This window comes from Podarcis pityusensis (assembly GCF_964106645.2).
Source record: "Podarcis pityusensis genome assembly, chromosome: 14".
NCBI lineage: Eukaryota > Metazoa > Chordata > Lepidosauria > Squamata > Lacertidae > Podarcis > Podarcis pityusensis.
In genome coordinates, this window is record NC_138039.1 from 46,393,884 (window position 1) to 46,413,578 (window position 19,695).

The following is a 19,695-nucleotide window of genomic DNA, read 5'->3' on the forward strand; positions in this document are numbered from 1 at the left end:
TTCTTCACATTTCTGTATCAGTTAGCAAATCCTTCTTTTAAAAAAAGTTATCATTTTTTAAAAGTGTGAATTTCTCCTACTAGGCAATAAAATACCCAATATACACATTTTTTGCAAGCAGTTCTCCTAATATAATGCATTTTTGCATGCTATTTTCATAGATATATGTATTTGTATGCCCATTTTGTCCAAATATGTGCTTTTTGGTGCACATTACTTGGCTGGAAAGCTACGTAGCAAAATTCGAGTAAATGCAAATTTCAAAGGCTGTGTTTTGGTCCATATATTACTTCAGAGAATGTGAATTTGGAAAGCTTGCCTTTAAATGAGAATTGCGCTGGATTTCTCCCCCAGCCCTAGTCAGGAATGTGGAATCTTTGGTCCTGATGTTGCTGGACTCCAACTCCCATCAGCCCCTGCCCACACAACCAGCTGGTCAGAGAATATGGGAGCTGTATTTCTACAATATTAGTGTTTGTATTATTTTGGTTTCTTACCCACCCTTCACCGAAAGGTCTCAGGGAAGGTTACAGCCTTGTAATAATACCATATTAAAAATGGTTTAAAGCAAACACCTGGAGATCCACTGTTTGAAGTAAGTTCATGCAGCGACAATCCCATGGGCATCTTCACAGTTCCCAGAAGTCTCTGCTCTGCCTTGCAGTCGAGCATTGCAGTATTTTCATGGATCGGCACAAAAAAGGCAATGGGATGTCAGGTCTCACTCACTCGAGTTTTAAGGATATGTTGGTTTGCTCTGCTTTTTTGCCAGCCAAATCCCTATGAGTTCAAAAACCACTTGACATGGATCGAAACCCATCTTAAGCAAGCCACAGTTTCTTACTCTTCCTGTAGAGAAGTTGAAGCTTTTCACTGGCTTGTAAGAACAAACAGACAATTAGAGCAGAGGGCACATTTGCCTCTCTAGCAATTGTTTGCTGATTATAAATGCAAACCATTTAATAGGATTTAAAGGGCACCTGGAGTGAGTTTCATGGTTAGTTCTATTGCACATATTTTCTCACTCTTTGGACAGTGAAATTCTGTCTGCCTATCCATCATCTGTCTGTCTGTCTTTCTGTCATTCCAAGACATTACTAGACAGTGTTTTTGCTTTTTTAATTCATTTTGCTTCCTCGGGACTTGGGCTGTTTTGATTACTACCAGAAGTGGAGAACCTCAAGCCCTTGGGACTCTTCTCAGACCAACCCCCTCACAAGCCCTGTTTTGTGCTGTCCTTGGCTCTCTGTGCCTGGATGGAATGCATCCTTGAACTCTGACAATGTTGGAGTTAGAGTGTTGAACTAAGACCTGGGAAACCCAGGTTCAATCCCCACTCAGCAATGAAGCTCACCGGGGTGACTTTGGGCCGGCCACTGCCTCTCAGGCTAATCTACCTCACAGAGTTGTTGCGGGGATTAAATGAGGTGGAAATTGAACCATGTAAGCCACCTTGAGCTCCATGGAGAAAAAGTGAGATATAAACGCAACAAATAATAATAATAATTAGAGGAAAGACAGGGTGTCTGTGAATGCACTGTATGTAGAAAGCAGCTTACTGTACAAAGGCAATATTTACATCCTATACTCTGCCCACTTCTGCTCTGGCCCCACTCACCACTTGCATGTGGCCCCTGGAAGGTTGTCCAGAAGAGAATGCGGCCCTCAGATTGAAAAAAGCTCCTTATCCCTGATTTAAACTTTCAGAGTGCATGCTCTTTTTGCTACCTCCCTATTCATAAATTGTTGTTGTTGTTTAGTCATTTAGTCGTGTCTGACTCTTCGTGACCCCATGGACCAGAGCACGCCAGGCACTCCTTTCTTCCACTGCCTCCCGCAGTTTGGTCAAACTCATGTCTGTAGCTTCGAGAACACTGTCCAACCATCTCGTCCTCTGTCGTCCCCTTCTCCTTGTGCCCTCCATCTTTCCCAACATCAGGGTCTTTTCCAGGGAGTCTTCTCTTCTCATGAGGTGGCCAAAGTATTGGAGCCTCAGCTTCACGATCTGTCCTTCCAGTGAGCACTCAGGGCTGATTTCCTTCAGAATGGAGAGGTCTGATCTTCTTGCAGTCCATGCCTGCACAGATGCTATTCCTTTTATTGTATCCTACCCATCTTACAGGTTGCAGTGGTATACTTAGTTCCCACCCTTTGTGTTCTCACAACAACCCTGTGAGGTAGGTTAGAGTGGCTGGCCTATGGTTACTCAGCAAGCTTTTTTACTGGTGGAGATTTGAACCTTGATCTCCCTAGACTAACTTTGATCCTCTAGTCATTGACTTTTTCATTCATAAAGCCTGACAGGTTTGTCCAAGTTCAGGACTGAAAGGAGGGGAGGGTCAAACTTGCCCCCACAAAACAAACCAGGTAGTGATCCCTGAAACGGGTTCAAGGTGAGAGCAGTTGTGAGGAGAGGCTTCTTAGCTTGCCACTACCACAAGAATCCCCCTTCCGATGAAACAGTGCAAATCAGTTAGCACTGTAACTGCCAGGGACTGGGCAGAGGAGGAATGGTGGAGACTGCCTCCCCATCCTGACCCTTCCAGGGAGGAGAAAGAGAAAGACAATATAGATTGACAACAGGGGTTTAAGGGAGGTAGCAGTTCAGAGGCCGATGAGGGGAAAAGTTGGGAAATCATGGGAGAGCCAGAGCAACACCCGGCTGACACGTCATTAGAAAGCATTCCAGACCCATTTCTCAGAACCTGGCAAGCCTTAAAAGTAGGAGAGCAAATTGCTCAAAGACAGGGCACGTAGCAGCACCCGTAGAGGAGATTATGAGAATGACAAATGAGGAAGTGGGAGAGACAGGGGTGGAGATTCACTCGGGAGAATGCCATTATCCAAGAGGCTGGGTTCTAAAGCCTCTCTCTATAAAGATTAAAATAAAAAAGGACGGTAAGAAACTTCCCCTTGTCTTTGTAATTTCCTGGGCAACCAGCCAGGAGCTGCTGACAGCATCCTTACAGTACCTCTTCTCTTCATTTCTCTCTGAAATGCCACCCTAAATGATGGTTACTCTTAATTACAGTTTAGGGAAACAAGTCAACTTTATAAATTGTAGTTTGAAGTTGGCTCACTTCCCAAAACTATAGTTTAGACCAACTAGTTTGGATTCAGACAGTAGTTAATTAAAGATGGAAATGAAAGCACCCGGTCTCCTCCTTGTAGCTGTGTCAAAAAGGCTAAGGGGAGTGCACAGTTCCAGTGCTTGTTCACGGGACACTGAACCATAGTTTGGTATTACTTCTGATCAAAGCTGTCACATGTTGCTGGATCTGTGTGCAGATCCTACATGTCAACTTCTGAACTTAAGGTGGCAGCTTCTTAGTGAAGTACCTTCAAGCCCTGGACTGACTAGCACCCAGACAGCCCAAACACTGGATATTTTTGGGCAGGAAGGAGTGCGAGAGGCAGCCTGTCACAGCTGAGCCTTGCCTGAGCAACAGGGTATTCCTGAGCTCTGGTGGGTTCCTGAATCCTTGCTGTGCTTTGGTCTGGAATTATAGCTTGCTCCTTAATGTTTGTCCCATGGCTTCTGGTTCACCTCTGTGGCTGTCCTTCATGCAGCATTGAAGGACACATGTGGTACCATTGCACAATCCCATCCCTCCCTACTCTAAGTGTCTGTGTAGGTGTACTTGGAAGTGTGGAACTGGCAGTACTTTCACCACTGATACAAAATTACTATTACTACTGCTGCTCATGGTTACATCAAGAGCTTTAAACCCCTGAAGATCAATGCAGAGAGGTTACATAACAGCAAGCAAGGCTGTCCCAACAGATTATCTGTACACAAATGCACATTTGGTGGACATTTGCCTCTAGCATAGAGGTGGCCCTCCCTATGCTCTGTTGCTGAACACATTCACTGCTGGGTTATATTAAAACCAATGTAGTTCTCCTGTCTATTGGTTGCTCTGTCAGTCTCTGTTTCTCTCTCCGCTGACCCCAGCCCGGACATCCATCTCATTTCAGGGGCACAGAATAGCATTGCACTTTCCTGCTCATTGCCATGTTAGCTCTGCACTCATATGACTGAAGTGTTAATAGGATACAAGGCAGGAGGACTCTGGTGACAAATTAAAATCAGTTGCAGATGTAAATGGCTCTTAAGCTGTCTTTCCCCCACTTTCTACTCACTGTATTGAATTAAAACCATGAAATGGTTTTCTAGAATTCATCAAAGAGGTGAGGATTTACTGAAATGGGGGCTTCTAGGTGAATGTTCCATTGAAGCCAGGGTTTAGGAGCCTGTGGCCCTCCAGCTGACATTGGGCTACCACTCCCATCAGCCCCAGCCAGCATGGTCCATGGTCAAGGATGCATTTGTAGTCCAACAGCAGGGCAGATATACGGGTTCCCCACCTCTGATTTAAGCACCATGAGACCTGGTGCACACATGCAGGATTAGCATCAAAGGTTGCCAAGGTTGGTCTGGTGTCACAAGTTGGGACAAGTTGGACCAGCGAGTGCTCCGGAGGGGGGCACACAAAGAAGGGCTTCAGATGATGATCACAAGCTCCAGGTTGGTTTATATGGGGAGAGGCGACCCTTGAGTTATTGTAGTCTTGAGCCATTTAAGGGTGGCGCTGTGGTCTAAACCACTGAGCCTAGGGCTTGCTGATCAGAAGGTCAGCGGTTCAAATCCCCGCGACGGGGTGAGCTCCCATTGTTTGGTCCCTGCTCCTGCCCACCTAGCAGTTTGAAAGCAGGTCAAAGTGCAAGTAGATAAATAGGTACCGCTCCGGCGGGAAGGTAAATGGTGTTTCCGTGTGCTGCTCTGGTTTCGCCAGAAGCAGCTTAGTCATGCTGGCCACATGACCCAGAAAAACTGTCTGCGGACAAACGTCAGCTCCCTCAGCTAGTAAAGCAAGATGGGTGCCACAACCCCAGAGTCATTCGTGACTGGACTTAACTGTCAGGGGTCCTTTACTTTTACCTTCTTAGGTCAAAGTTAGCACTTTGAATTGGGCCTGGGAACTAATTGATAGTCAGTGCCGATGACATGTTGGGACAGCCTCATAGTTGTCGTAGTAGTCATGAAGTTCTGAGCCATTCTAGAGCCAGACTCCTTGGCCTGGATGTTGAAGTCTCCCTAAGCCAGCTGTCTGATAGTCCTCAATACCGCCTCCAAGACCAGAGCTCTCAATTCAGGTGAGGAGACTGCTTGGCAGCGAGGTGGGTGATAAACCAGCAGAATCTCTAATCTGTCCCCATTACCCATCGCCAGGAACAAACACTTTAGATCCCCGCTCAGTCGGAAAGAGAGTCAGGAGAGAGAGAGAGAGAGATGGGATTTCTATAGACCATAGCAACTCCTCCCCACCAACCCTTAAGTCTGCCCTGATGCTACACCGAAAGCCTAGGTGGGCACAGCTGGGTGTGACCAAGTCCATTCTGCTCACCCACCGAGGTCTCAGTGATGCAAACCAGATCCTCCTCCTCATCCACAATCAGAGCATGGATGAGGGAAATCTTATTCAGAGCTGACCTGGCATTCAATAGCAGCAGTCGCAGACCCAAGGGCTGGATGATAGGACAACCACAATCCCCCAGGTTGGAGTGCGGGGCTGGCACATGGCACAGTCACTAACTGTGCCACATACACCCCAAAATATGAATCTTGTGAAGCAAGGTTTTGAGTTATGGATGCTGCAGCATTGAAGGTTTTTTGGGAAATGGAGGGTAAAGTATTGGAATTACCAGGTTATTGCATTTAGCAAAATCAGATTTTTTTTAGTTTTTAGATGCAGATTGCTGAGCAGGATCATGCCTACATTCAAAAGCACTATAGCACCTGCTGGTCTCAGAAGAACGTCTGAGCTTTATCTGGCCCCGATATGGATTTTTGAAGCATTTCATTCCATCTTTAGGCAGCATTGACATGGATGCAGGCTAGGGATATCAATCAATCATATATTGTACATTCACAGATCTGTTAACAGGCTAGGGATAGATGAATCTGTCAGCTTTGGTTTCTCTCAGTCTCTCATTTTTCTAGTATTTAAGTTCAGTTCTCCACATTCCTGCATCAATTTGCGACTGGAGAAATTGTCAGCGTTTCAGTGGAAACACACATTTTTGCAAAGCAATTTCCCCTAATAGAATGCATTTTGATACATTATTTTAACTCCTGTATGCATTTTAGTGCCTACTTTCCCCACTAATATGCACTTTCTCTTGGTTGGAGAACTGCCTCGCAAAATTTGGAGGAGTGAAAATTTGAAAGCATAGCTGCGTTTCAGTTTGCATATTGTTTTGGAAACTGCAAGATAGGTAAGTTCTCATGAAAACCCTAACGAAAATAAACCTCTCCCCCATCCCTCTGCAGGAGCTTTCTTAAGATGTGTCTCCAGCACAGCATCCAACCCTTTGGGCTCTATGCTCTGGAGCAAAGCCAAAATTATAAAGAGCTGCACTCCAGACAAAGGTGACGTTGGGTTTCAAGCCCATGCATGGCTCCTTCCTAGCATGGATCCTGTCTGCTCTGCCCATGACACCCCATGCCTGCCATGTCAGTTTGAGGGGATCAGGCACACTGGACATACGCCCCCAGAGAGAGCACCCCACACAGAAGCACCCTCAGAGAAGCCAGAATCACTGCTGCACATGTCCAGAGCGGCGCAGACAGCTTTAACCCACCCAGGCAGTTTCTAAAATAAAGATTCGGATGAAATTCCCCACTAGTATCCTTGGAAACTGAGAGCATGCATAATCATCGCCATCATCCGAGCCAGATTAATCATTATGTTAAGTATGCTTTGGCGTCAGGCCGCAGCTAAGTAAGGATCTTGGCTATGGAGTGGCCTGCTTCCCCCTGTTTCTTTATATCCTCCAAAGGTCCCCAAGTGCAAATTGTTCCTTTACAAGAAGACAGAGACGGCATTCATTAGCGTGTCTTTAAGCCATCTGAATGGGAGTTTAAAATATCTTACCACCATGATGAGGAGAATAGCTGCAGTTGTTTGGCTGAGGCTGATTTCAGTTGTTCCTCATGCCCTTGAGGTTCATTTGGCCTTCACTAGGGACCAAGTTTTTAGTGTATCCTGTGGAACTCCCTGCAGGTTGAGGTTTTTCAGGAACCAACCCTCCCTTCTTTCAGACATCTTTTGAAAACCGCACTGTTTAGACAGTTCCTTTTAACATGAATTTTCTTTTTGAACCAGTCGGTATTTATTGATGTTTTAAATCATGCACATATATTTATATTTAAATATGTAAATAAAAAGCATGGGCTATGAGGTTGGGGGGAAGAGGGTCTCACACAGAAAATAATGTTTTAGAGAAGGCTTCCCCTACGGTTGTGCCTGCCACAAGTTTTGCTCTGACCTCTGACCATTGCCCATGGTGGTTGGGGCTGATTGATGGTAGTTAGAGTGCAAAACATCTGGAGGGCACCAACTTGGAGAAGGCTGTTTTGGAACATTGGTCTTCAGTGACCTCCTTGCTGACATGACACACCCTCTCTCTCTCTCTGTCTCTCTCTCATCACACACAAACTCTTTCAAGGAAGCTGAAGATTCAGGTTAGAGAAAAGAAAGTACTGATTCACACAGCACATAGTTAAGACCATGGAATGGTCTACCACTGAGCTAGGATCTGCCCTCATTTTCAATAGCTTGCACCACTTAATTGAAAGGGGGGAAAACCTTTAAGAAATTTACATAAAATATTCCTAAGAAAAACACAAAAGCAACAGACTTTAAAAGCAAGTCAACTAAATATAATTATCAAAATATAGATAAAACGAACCATTTTAAAAACAAATATGCAGAGTCAAATTATATATCTGGGTGGCCTTGCCTGAATGAAATACATTTTTTGCAGGTGGCGACAACAGTACAACAAAGGTCTGGCTGCCTAATATTAATAACAGTAAACATTATTATCATTTAGCCAGGCTTTAAAAATTATTTAAAAGCCTGGCTGAATGATAATAATTGTTACTGTTTTTAATGTCTGGTTTTATCTCTCTCTCTCTCTCTCTCTCTCTCTCTCTCTCAATCATCTATCTATCTACCCATCTATCAGATTTGCTTTTCTGGTCTGCCATTTACATCAAATTTATATTGTTCTTTTGGAGTGATTGTGGGGGTTTTGCCCAGTTCTCCACTGCCAGTTACCCTGGGAGTTGTGGAGCTGAAAGGCAGGATAGTACATTCTTGAAGTAAATAGGAACATGGGAAACTGCCTCACACTGAATCAGATTTACACGAAGCATTTAAAGTGCTACAATACTATTTTAAGCAGTCATAGCTTCCCCCCCCCCCAAAAAAAGAAAGAATCTGAGGGCTGTAGTTCCTTAAGGGTGCTGAGAGTTGCTAGGAGACTCCCTGTTCTTCTCCTAGGACTACAGTTCCCAGAAGAGATGGACAATTGATTCCTCTTCCTAGGGAATTCTGGGTAATGTAGTGTAAGAGGAATGTGAGAAACTGGGAGAGAAGCACTAGTATTATGACCAGGAAAATGAATGCAATAATCCTCATGTCTGGATGCACCCACTGAGTAACCAAGCCATGTCTGTCGCACAGTTCCAGAGTCAACAGCAAGTTAAGTGCCTAAGAGCCCCATGGGAGCAAACAGCTGATTTGTTTTGTTTGTTTTGTTCATGGCAAGTGCCTCTGGAAAGCCTCCCCAGGGCTAGATTGGGCATGTGTGTTACTTGACAGAGGACAGTCCTCTATTGGAAGGCATCCTCCTATTTTAGAGGCATCCAACATGGTGCTCTCCAGGTGATGTTGGACTACAATGCCCATCATCCCTGATGATTGGCTGGCTGGGACTGATGCGAGGTGAAGTCCAAGAACGTCTGGAGGACACCAGTTGTTTCCATTGGAAAGGCTGCCTGGTTCAAGAACCATAAGAAGAAAAAGCAGGATAGGCCCATCAGCAGTCAGCAGTTGGACAGCAGGCAGGTTGCCTGATCAGTCTTCAGTGCTATGGTGAAATGTATCGTATTTCCATTTAAATTACAGTGATTATTTCAAACATTGCATCTATGCATATAAATCAGTATATAGCCATTTTATTGTGTCATTGTTTTCATCATTATCACAGATCAGTGTCTTCTTTTTGGGCAATAAATGCAACAGCACTCCCTTGATTTTTTTTCTGTGGCCAGCATCTAAATCCAGAAGTGTATTGCTCTTGATCCCATTTAGCAATCATAACCCAAAAAAACTGACGAAGCTTTTATTTATGGATCTACTTTTTAAAAAGCCATGATGGATAAGATGCCTCCATTGCATCGAACCCACCCCTTGCTGTGTCAGGAACAGCTGGATCTGTTTGCAACTTCCCCATCTGGTGAAGCACTGAACTGCCGGTGACAACTTCACAGTTCAGTACCCTCAGTCCCTGGGCTGAAGCCATTGCATCCTCCTGGATAGGAAGAAATATAAAAGGTCTTCCCATTCAATTTGAGCCTTCCTTGAGCAATGAGGTCTTCTTGAGCTCTGGTGTGTCCTTGGTCTTTGGTACAGATGCCTGGCTTGCTCCTTGGTTTGTCCTTAACCCTTCATTTCACTGCCCTTAAGTCTTTGACCATTGCTTCTTAACCTGGTTTCCTTGTGCTTCTGACTTACTTCTTGGTCCTCACTACTAGCTGGCCCCACAGATCCTAGCCATCAGCTTTTGACTCTCCCGAGGCTGCTTCTTCACAGCCCAGACCCAACACCTGTATTCTCCCCAAAGAGAAGAGCTCTTGCTCCCCGTGGCAGATTTGCACATCCGTGTTTGAATTTGATCGACCTCCATTAGCCACCACGTTGCAAAGCAAATACCTTGCTGACACCATTGTATTCAGACTCAGAATCTGCCTGCATGCACAGGCAAGAGTTATATCCTTGATAGCCATAAATTTCATGTGAAGATTGGTGGAGGGAGTTATTGCTCGGAAACTGCGCTGCTGACTCCACACCAAACCTTTACAACGTTCTGCACTATGATACATCAGTGCCTGTTGGCAATGGCTGTATGGAGCATGGATTTCAATGAATGGATGGTGCTGCCTTTACATCGATGTCATAAAGGCAGAGAGCATTGGCAGAAATTAAATCTGGACATCTTTCCCAGAGATTTCTGTGAGTAGGAACCAGAGTTAACTTCAGGCAGCTTGATCAACCAAAACCATTAAAGTCATTGGAGAGGGGGAAATGTATGGCATGTTAAGTGTGTTAAATTGTATAACTTGGCATCTGTTTGTTTATTTATTTTTAAAGTGATGGAGGCTAAAAATAAGAGGCACAGTCCAAAAGTTGACATGGAGTTCACATGGTGGTGGAGAAGGAAGCAGGGCTGGATTTAGGTTTGATGAGGCCGTAAGCTACCAAAGGTAATGGGGCCCTTTATATGTCCAGCTGTCCTATGTCAACAACAAATTGTCACTGTTTTTTGTATTGAATATATGCTATATGGCAGCAGTTCTCAACCTGTGGGTCCCCAGCTGTTGTTGGACTGCAACTCCCATCATTCCTGAGCTCTGGCCTTGTTAGCTAGGGGCGATGGGAGTTGTAGTTCTACAACATCTGGGGACCCACAGGTTGAGAAAGGCTGCTATATGGTAATTTATGGACCTAATAGGTATCTAAAGCCATTTGCACATAACGAAATATGTGTTTTATCAAAGTAATTGATGTAGAAATGAGCAAACCAGTGATATTTTAGGTTAGCAGGCGGGGTCCATTTCTTGCATCATAGGAGCCTACACAACACAAAACACTGTTGCTGTATGTACGTTTTATTTTATTTGTTTTTTATCTTATATTTTGGAAATGTACATCCAGGTGTTTTTTTCCTTTAATTTTTTTGAGGGCCCCCAAGAGAGTGGGGCCCTAAGCTATAACTTGTTTAGCTTATACATAAAACCGTCACTGAGAGGAAGCACGGAGCCGAAGGATTCTTGGCTGTGGAGGAGAGAAGTTAGAAAGGAACAGGATTTACTGCTTCTGCATCGCCCAGTAGGGGAGGGGTGGAAAAATTGTTCAGCCCAAGGCTCCATCCTTTTCTGGGCAACTGCCTGGGGACCATATGCGAGTGGTGGGTGGGTCCAGAGGCAAATGTGGGTGGGGCAATGATAGTCAACCTTACCTTTGCACAGCAGGCTAGTTTCTCTCTAAACACACTCACACAGTGCTTTCTATCCCTCACCCAGGCAGAGGCGCCAGCTTGTGAGGGTGATTGGGGGGGGGGCATTGCACATTTGACCTGGGCACCCCATGGCAAGTCTGATAGGAGTTTAAGGAAACATTCCAGCCGAGGAGGGGGCAAAGCTATGGAGGGAAGCTATGGCCTCACCGATCCAAGTGGCTGAGGGAGAAGTAGGGTGGCTAGAGAGAGTCCCAAGAGCTGGAGAGCCCTTAAGGGCCACATTTGGTCCTTAAGGGTCACATGAGGTTTTGCCCCCATGCATTAGGGACAGCTCCACATTGGGTGGGGGAGAACTGGCCAAAGTGATCTCAGATAGTGTCAGGGCCTGGGCAGAGGAGGAATGGTGGAGACCGCCTTCCCAGCTTGACCCTTCCAGGGAGGAGGAAAAGGAAGACAGCTTTGATTTATAACAGGGGGTTGAGGGAGGTGCAGCTCAGAGGCAGATGAGGAGAAAAGTTGGGAAATCATGGGAGAGGAGGAGAAGGATGAGGAGGAAGCAGCAGAGGGGTGGCAGCTGACGGACATGGTGTCTTTAGAAAGCATTCCAGACCCTCCATCTTCCAGAACCCGGCGAGCCTTGAAAGTAGGAGAGCAAAGAGCTCAAAGACAGAGGGCACCTAGCAGCACCCGTAGAAGTGATGAATGAGGAAGTGGGAGAGACGGGAGGAGGTGGAGATTCACACGGAACAATGCCATTATCCAAGAGGCTGGGTTCTATAGCCTCTCTCTGTAAATACTAAATAAAAAAGGATGGTTAGAAACCTTCCCTTGTCTTTATAATTTCCTGGGCAACAGCTGGGAGCTGCTGACAGCATCCTGACACATTTGGTCCTTAAGGGTCACATGAGGTTCGCCGCCACCCCCCAATGCATTAGAGACAGCTCCACATTAGGTGGGGGAGAACTGATCCAAGTTATCTCAGATAGGCTCCAATCCTCTCTCAGTGGTCACTTTGGGGCCAACATTCTCAGCAGCACTGCAAGCAACTCTAGCTGGCTGAGTCTAGTTGAATAATATACTGCCTTGACATTATTTTAATAAGAGGTGGTATATAAGTATTTTAAGTTATTTGAAGTTAAAGATTCTCCAGGCTATTGACTACTTCAGTAGGCAAGAATTTAGCTGCAAATGTAAGAGAGCCAGGGAACAGAGTAGGAATGAATTTATTATTATTACTTCAGTTAATTATTATTACTACACAGGCTGAAAGCTGCCAAAGTAAGATGAGAAAAAATACACAAACAAAAAGATCAACCGTAAAAAAAATAAAACCATTATGGATCAAACAGCACCCAATCAAGCAATCTAAGACCAAACATCAATTAAAACTAGAGTAACACCTTATATTCCCCCAAAAGCTTTAGAAAACAAGTATGTATTATATCAGGGTTCCTCAAACTTTGGAAATCTAAGGAACTGTTGTGAGCAGTACAAAAATACCCATTTAAAAGCTGGCATTCTGTTTACCCCTCAGTTTTCTTCCATCATGTTGTGTGCTTATGAGTTCTCAGGTCATCTTCCATCCAAGCACCAATGAGATCCAGATGTTGGCACCTGCAATGCCAATAATATATAGAAGTGCATGAGGAACTCAAGAGGGGTGGAGAATTTCTGCCAGAGACAGACGTGGCTGGACTCTCTACCAGCTCATAGCGAAGAACTATTAAAAATCTTGTTTATATTTAAATCAAGCCACATACAGGCTTTTATTTCCTGTGGGAGAAGTGGCCTCTAGAGGCAAGAAAATGTATGGCTATTACAGGTATAGAAAAAGAGAATTCTGGAGTCCAATATGTGCCACAGGGACTCAGTCTGCATGTCAAACCAAGGTTTCCAACTCTGGCACAGAGAGCGAGCATACACCATGGTTTGTCCGTCTTGACATAATGATAAGCTATGATTTCCTCTAATCTAGGCAGAAATGAAGTTAATTACTTTGTGCAAGGGACGAAAGGAGCAAGAAAGTGATTCCATGCATTGCTCATGTAATAGCAAATAGTGATTTGTCATTTTGTGTGAACCAACCCAGAGTCTCAAGCTAAAGTCTGTATATGCAGTGAAAGCCTATGCATATTTGCCTTGTGTTCTGTTGTGCTTACTCCGCAGTAGGGCTGAACCAAAATTTCTCAGTTTTTGGTCATGCTGACAGGGGTGAGTTCAACATATGGAGGACCATAGAGTCACCATACTCTAATTAAGTGGAAGTGGGATTAGAAGAGTCCTGTTGGATCAGACTAAATGCTGATTTAGGCCAGTATCTCATTTCCCACAGTGGTCAGATGCCTCTTGAGAGTCTACAAAGAGGCCATGTAAGTAGCAACTATCCCTTGCAATTTCATATTTAAGGGTTCAGTGCCTCTGAACATGGAGGCTGTTTAGCTGTCATGGATATTAGCTACCAATAACTAATCTGGAGTGGGTTTGTCAAACCCAGTTTTTACCATGAAGCCTGTCTTCCATATCCCAGAAGTGTGAGTTAGCGATGAGAATGAATTAACTCTGCACATGCCCAGTGGCCTTTTTTGTTTCCACTTATGGGCACTGAACACACCTCCCCAAGCTGAGTTATAGAGAACCCTGGCTCAAAATTGGACAAGCTAAGTAGAGCATTGTCAGTACATTAAGGGGATGGGAAGGACAAATTCAGACTATGAGCAGGAACTTCCATCAAAGGTAAATGTTGAAATTGAGAAGGAACGAGATTCACATGAGGGATGCTAATTCAATTCCTTCCGCTTTCTTTCTTTCTTTCTTTCTTTCTTTCTTTCTTTCTTTCTTTCTTGCAGGAAACATTTATTTTGCTCTTTATATGCTATGAATCTTCTGGGGAGTGTCAATTGATCCTTCTATTGCCAATAATAATTAATATACAGTAGTCTGGAACAGCAGTCACTCTCCTTCTACGGATGGGTCATGGACTGCATATTTTGCTGGTATTCCAAGGTCTTCATTGGCTGCTTTCAATCTACAAAGCTCTTGCATATGCACTAGGGCACCTCCTGGCCTTTCATTGGACTGTGGTTTCTAAGACTTTGGACTGTGGTTTCTAAGATCAGCTGAGGATGAGCCCTTTTGAAGGCACTTTGGGTAGTGTACATCTTGCATGTCTGCGAGCTCACAGTGCAATGGCAGAATTTTGCTTCTGGTATGAGATTCTGAGAGGAAAAACAGATTTCCCCCTCCCCCCTAATAAAACCGAAGTAGCTAGTCCTCAAGTTTCTTGAAGAAAACATACAAAACATTATACCTTTACCTTTTTACATTTTACTTTTACCGTTACCTTTTACATTTTACCTGCTGCCAAACATACTGCCATTTAGTGAAGCATACAAAAAAAAAAATGTTTCTGGTATGACATATTCCCAGACCGGGGGACAAAGATTCTTCCCCTCTCTGAAAATTCAAGTAGCTAGTCCTCATGGGGGGGAAATATAATTTTGATTGTTATGTGCTGCCAAATATAGCTCTGTTTAGTAATCCATGGATGGAGTTATGCATGCTTTGTCTGACTCCTCATCACACAACCAAGTTTTTTCTTCTCCATCCTTCCTTCACCACCCTTGCAGTCTAACCTCAGTCTCTATCCCCTCACTCCCCATCTGCCAATGCAGAATTTCCTAAAAAAAAATAAACCCCAAATTCTTCATTCTACTTCTGTATATTCTTCTCTCAAGACAGACGGATGCCAACTGATTATTCCTCCTTTTTAAAAGAAAGCATGCGTGAATGCTTAATATGGGCATGGTTTATTTTGCCTGCAGAACCTAGATTTCCTCGGTGCCAAATTTTGGGGGAGCATAGTAGGGAAAAGGGGGGCTGGCAAGTCCGTTGAAGCTTACTCAAGGCCACAACGAGCCCTTTTTACCTCTGGGTGAGCTCTCTCTCTCTCTCTCTCTCTTTCTCTTTCTCTCTCTCTCTTCCTCCTCCTCTTATGCACCACAACTCAGGGATGGGGATGTTGGTGACTGGCGAGGGGTCTGCAAAGAGGTGGCAATCGGGGGGGGCATTGAGAGAGAGAGAAGAGGGAGAAAGAAAGAGACTGAAACATTTCATTCCATCCACCAAGCCAGCTGCACTTTCTTTCCTTGGCAAGGCTGGGAGCTGTTTTCCCCACGCCCACCCCTCCCCCAGCCCTGCCAGTGGCTGACACTGTGATGTATTCAGCAGCACAGCCAGCTCTCTATGTGTGTGTGAGAGAGAGAGAGAAAGAGAGAGAGTGCCTGCTTGTGTGTGTGTATGCCTATGTGCCTCTGCTTCCTCGCCGACTCCGAAAAGCGGCAGTGGCAGCCGAAGGAGCTGGGGACCATGCAGCTGCCCCAGCTCATGGTCCCCACTGCCAGCCGGGTGCCCCTGATTTGGATGCCAGCCGGCTCCAAGTTCCTCTGCATCGAGGTAGGCTGAGTCTTCTCTTTCCTCCCCCTTTTTTTATTTTACCCCTCCCTTTGTCTGGATCTCCTCTCTCTCTCTCCCACTCTCTCTCTGGCCTTTGTCTGGAATCAAGCTGAGCCGGCGGACCCAACCTCTTTCCCCTCCCCAGGAGGGGGGCTGTCTGCCACTCAAGCCCCCTTGCCCTGTTCCCGGGCATTGGACCTGCCAGATGGCACAGCCCCTCCCTAGAGGACTGTATCCATTTTGGGAGCTGTGGAGGGTTGAACTGGAGAGGCTGACAGCAAATGTGGCTGGCGTCTCTGGGGGTCTGTTTCTGAAAAGACCAGGGGGGTGGGACTGTCGCCAACACATTCAGGAGCACCGATTGGCTTTTTTTGGGTGGGGGGGGTGAGAGTTGTCTTTGGCAGGTATTTGGGCGGAGTTGGGTTTCGGGAGAGGGGGCAGGGTGGAAAGGGGGAAGAGATGCTAGCCTGCACATCTTGGGGTGTCCCAATCAGCAAGGCGGGGGGTTGCCCAGCAGGACTAAAGCCCATGCCTCCTGTGTCTGTCTGCATCCAGCATGTCAAGGGACAGTGTTTGTCTGATGCGTGCGTGCAAGAGATGCTTGATTTTCTTTTTCCTGGTACGGATGTGAAATTGCGGGGAGCTGACAGTTCAAGGTGTTTTGGGTGGGTGGGGGCAAGCGAATGAGCATGCCTGCAGCTCAGGCCAGGCAGCAGCTGACCGAGGAGGACAAGGCCTGGGTGTGTGGGTGTGGTTGGTGCAACTTAGATTAGGAGTCAAAATGGAGGACAGAGACCCGAGACTATTGGAAAGAGCTGGACAAGAGCATCGGAGCATAGAAAGCTGCCTGAGGCGGTTGGTCCATCAAGCTCAGTATTGTGTACACTGGCTGGCAGTGGCTCTCTGGGGTTTCAGACAGGGTGTCGCTCCCTGCCCTACCTGGAGATGTTAGGGATTGAACCCAGGGCAGATGCTCTGCCACTGAGCGACAGCCCCTCCCCTTAAATCTAGCTACAGAGAGAGGGAAGGTGTGCAAGATGGGGAAGCCAGGGGTGAAGGCGTGTTTGAGGATGGAGGGAGAACGATGGGCAGGAAATGAACTGGCCAGCACAGGAAGTCCCTCCTACTCACCTGACCTCTGGCATGGGGGTGGGCAGGGAACTGAGTCATACAGGGGAGTCCGTGTGCAAACCTGTGAGGTGTGGGGCGGATGACAGTGAAGCCAAGCAGAGGCATGGTTTTTTTTCTGGTGCTGCAAATACCATATTTTTCCGTGTATAAGACACCCCCATGTATAAGACGCCCCCTATTTGGGGGGACTCCAAATTAAGAAAACACCCCTCAACACTACCCGTGTATAAAACGAACCCCAAATTTAGACCTAATGTTTTGGTTAAAAAAACCTAGTCTTCTACACAGAAAAATATGGTAATTTTCCATTCTGCCCTGTTGCTCCAAGTTTCCTGTCGTCTTCACATGTTGGTCCCACACGACATGGAATGAGGGGGTGAGAAGAAATATGGACTGTTGTCTTCCATTTTTAGTATTCCAATAGATAGATAGACAGATAGATTTTTAAAAAAAAACCAACCAGGTGCCAGTGTGCCACACCACACAATACCATCATGTGCATGCGGGTGCCATGTTTTATTTGAATGTAAAAACACTGGTGTTGCTTTGTATGTTGACTCTGGTCCCCCGACTTAGCACACTCGCAGGAGTCACTGGAAGAAGGAGTGTAAAAATGTCGCTTGTACTGACGCTCTCTCTGCTGTTGCTACATCAACCTGAAGGATGATTCTGCTCATTTGTCCAAATATTGCCCAGAAAAGCCAAATTACTCTGTGTAATTGTTGCTAATGGGCGCTGACATAAGAACAGCCTTCTGGATCAGGCCAGTGGCCTGTATAGTCCAGCACTCACTTCTCCATAGTGAACATTATAGGAAGATAGGGAGCTGACTTGCAGAGAGTCAGACTGTTGGTCCATTGAGTTGAGTGTTGTCTGCACTGACTAGGTGCAGCTTTCCATGGTTCTGCACAGGTGCCTTCCCCAGGCCTACATAGAAATGCCAGAAATTGTACCTGGGTCCTCCTGCAAGCACAGCAGATGCTCTACCATAGAGCTGCCTTCCTCCTTCCACACCATACATTTAAAGCCCATTGCTTATCCCAAAGAATCCCAATAACTGTAGGTTACCCCTCACAGAGCTACAACTCCTAAGCACCCTTAGCAAACTACAGTTCCCAGGATTGGTGCGTGTGTGTTTTCCTTCAAATGCATGGCAAGGGTGTGACCAGAGTCTGTTTCACATTTCCCCCCCAAATAGCTTCTTCCACTTTTCTTCACGCAAAAGTTCGGCTTTCACTCTCTTGGTCATCAGGTGTGTGTGCGTCATACCATCTATTAACTCAACAGCTCATCCCAACACAACCTCCTGATTTCCATCGCTACCCAAAGCCCATTTGTTCTGGGAGGTAAGAGTCAAATTTCAAAGCAGAGGCATTCTTCCAGAGCACGTTGGTCCAAGGAAAGAAGGGTCCTTAGGGTGAATGTAGGATTTGGGGCAGAGGCGGCAGCCCAGTGATGATGTCTTGAAAAGGTATCCATAAAAATCTAGGTTAGATAGCTTTTGAAGGAATAAGAGGATGAAAGTCTTCCCCTCTGCTTCTTTGTGGGTATGTCCCTCTATTTTTACTTTGGGGGGCTAAATGGAATATGCAAATTCATACTGTGCCCATCTGTCCTAATCTCTTGGCCATTGCAGCTAAAATAGCTAAAACATTATGTATTTTTGGCTTTTGTACTGTAAATATATGCCCATGATCCTCAGGCAAAGGGTGGTATATAACTTTAATAAACAAAATAAACCTCCAGAACCAGAGGCGGTGTAGCTTTGAGCTTCAGGTACCAGGTGTAAACAACAGGGAGATGCCATAGGTGAGCTTCTTGGAGGCCTGGGGTTGGCCGAAATTGTGCTGAACAAAATGCCAGGCTAGGAATGCTTTTGGCCCCATCTAGCTGGACTTCTTACATTCTTAACTTGCTGCTCACCCTGGAAGGGAGAGAGTCATGGCTTGGGAAGCAAACTGATTGGCTCAGCTGGTATTTCCCCCTTGGCTCCATTATCTTCCACTGTCACAGCCCAAGGGATGATCTCTTTCTCTTAGACTCAGGGCTCCCAGGCAAAGCAGCATGAGCGGGAGCCCTTGGTGAGCCAGAAGACAGCGGAAGGGAGGGTGAAGAGGAGAAATCACTCCCCAAACTAAAACAGTGCCTTTTAGGGTAGCCATTTGAGCGTCAAACCCCCCAGTCCTAAGGACACAGAATTGCATAAAAACCACACAAGAAAACTTATATGTATAGGTAGCAGTCTGGAAAACATTTGCTATTATTTAAATGGAAACGCAGTCCATCTCACGCTATTGTGGAAGACTTTGACCAGGTGGCCTGTTTTTCTGCCTGCTCACTCTCCAGGAGCTATTGATGAGTAGCATCAGGGCCCCTGCTCTCCTTTCTTGTAGGTACATAGGAAACCGACTATTACTGAGTCAGACCATGGGTCCATCTAGCCCAATATTGTCCACCCTGACTGGCAGTGGCTCTCCAGGGTTCCAGGCAGTGGTTCTTCAGAGTTTCTATATTTCCGAACTGAAGATACCAGGAACTCAATCTGAGACCTTCTGCCTGCAAAGCGGATGTTGTACCACTGAGATGTGGCCCATCCCAAAAAGACCATGTGGTTGGATGGACGCCTGTCACGGATGCTTTAGCTGAGATTCCTGCATTGCGGGGGGTTGGACTAGATGCCTCTCAGGCTCCCTTCCTACGATTATGTTTAGCTCTTCAGCTAGAGGACTCCTTCAAATAAAGGACTGTAAAACAGGACACATGGCCACCCTAATCTCTGTGTCTGTCTGTCTCCTCCCCCAGAGTCCATAATGGAAGTGAGCAACAGAAGCATGTTAAAGGAGGGAGGACTGAAGACCAAAGCAGAAGAGGGAAACGTCACCTTAGGCAACCTGCTCCCTTCCCCAGCCATCCTTGGTTTTTGTGCATCCAGGTTAGCCTTCCCCAGTCTAGTGCCCTCCCATGTCTGGAACTAAAACTCCTCTCAGTCCAAGCTGCTTTGGGCTGATAGGAGTTGTAGTT

The 19,695-nt window shown here is 45.8% G+C and overlaps 1 protein-coding gene across 10 annotated transcripts in view; it reads left to right on the forward strand.

Moving 5' to 3' along the window:
* CELF6 (CUGBP Elav-like family member 6) overlaps positions 1-19,695 on the forward strand; it is a 168,023-nt gene that overhangs the window by 58,428 nt on the left and 89,900 nt on the right. Inside the window, exon 1 of one of the 10 annotated variants that reach the window (XM_080980441.1) lies at positions 15,310-15,543. The exons of 8 other annotated variants lie outside the window; for them this stretch is intronic. In XM_080980441.1, the coding sequence (XP_080836567.1) occupies positions 15,388-15,543 (156 nt within the window). In that variant the 5' untranslated portion in view covers positions 15,310-15,387. Of the gene's footprint in view, positions 1-15,309; positions 15,544-19,695 lie in introns of those variants that run through there. One more of the 10 variants, XM_080980440.1, reaches the window with a different exon arrangement.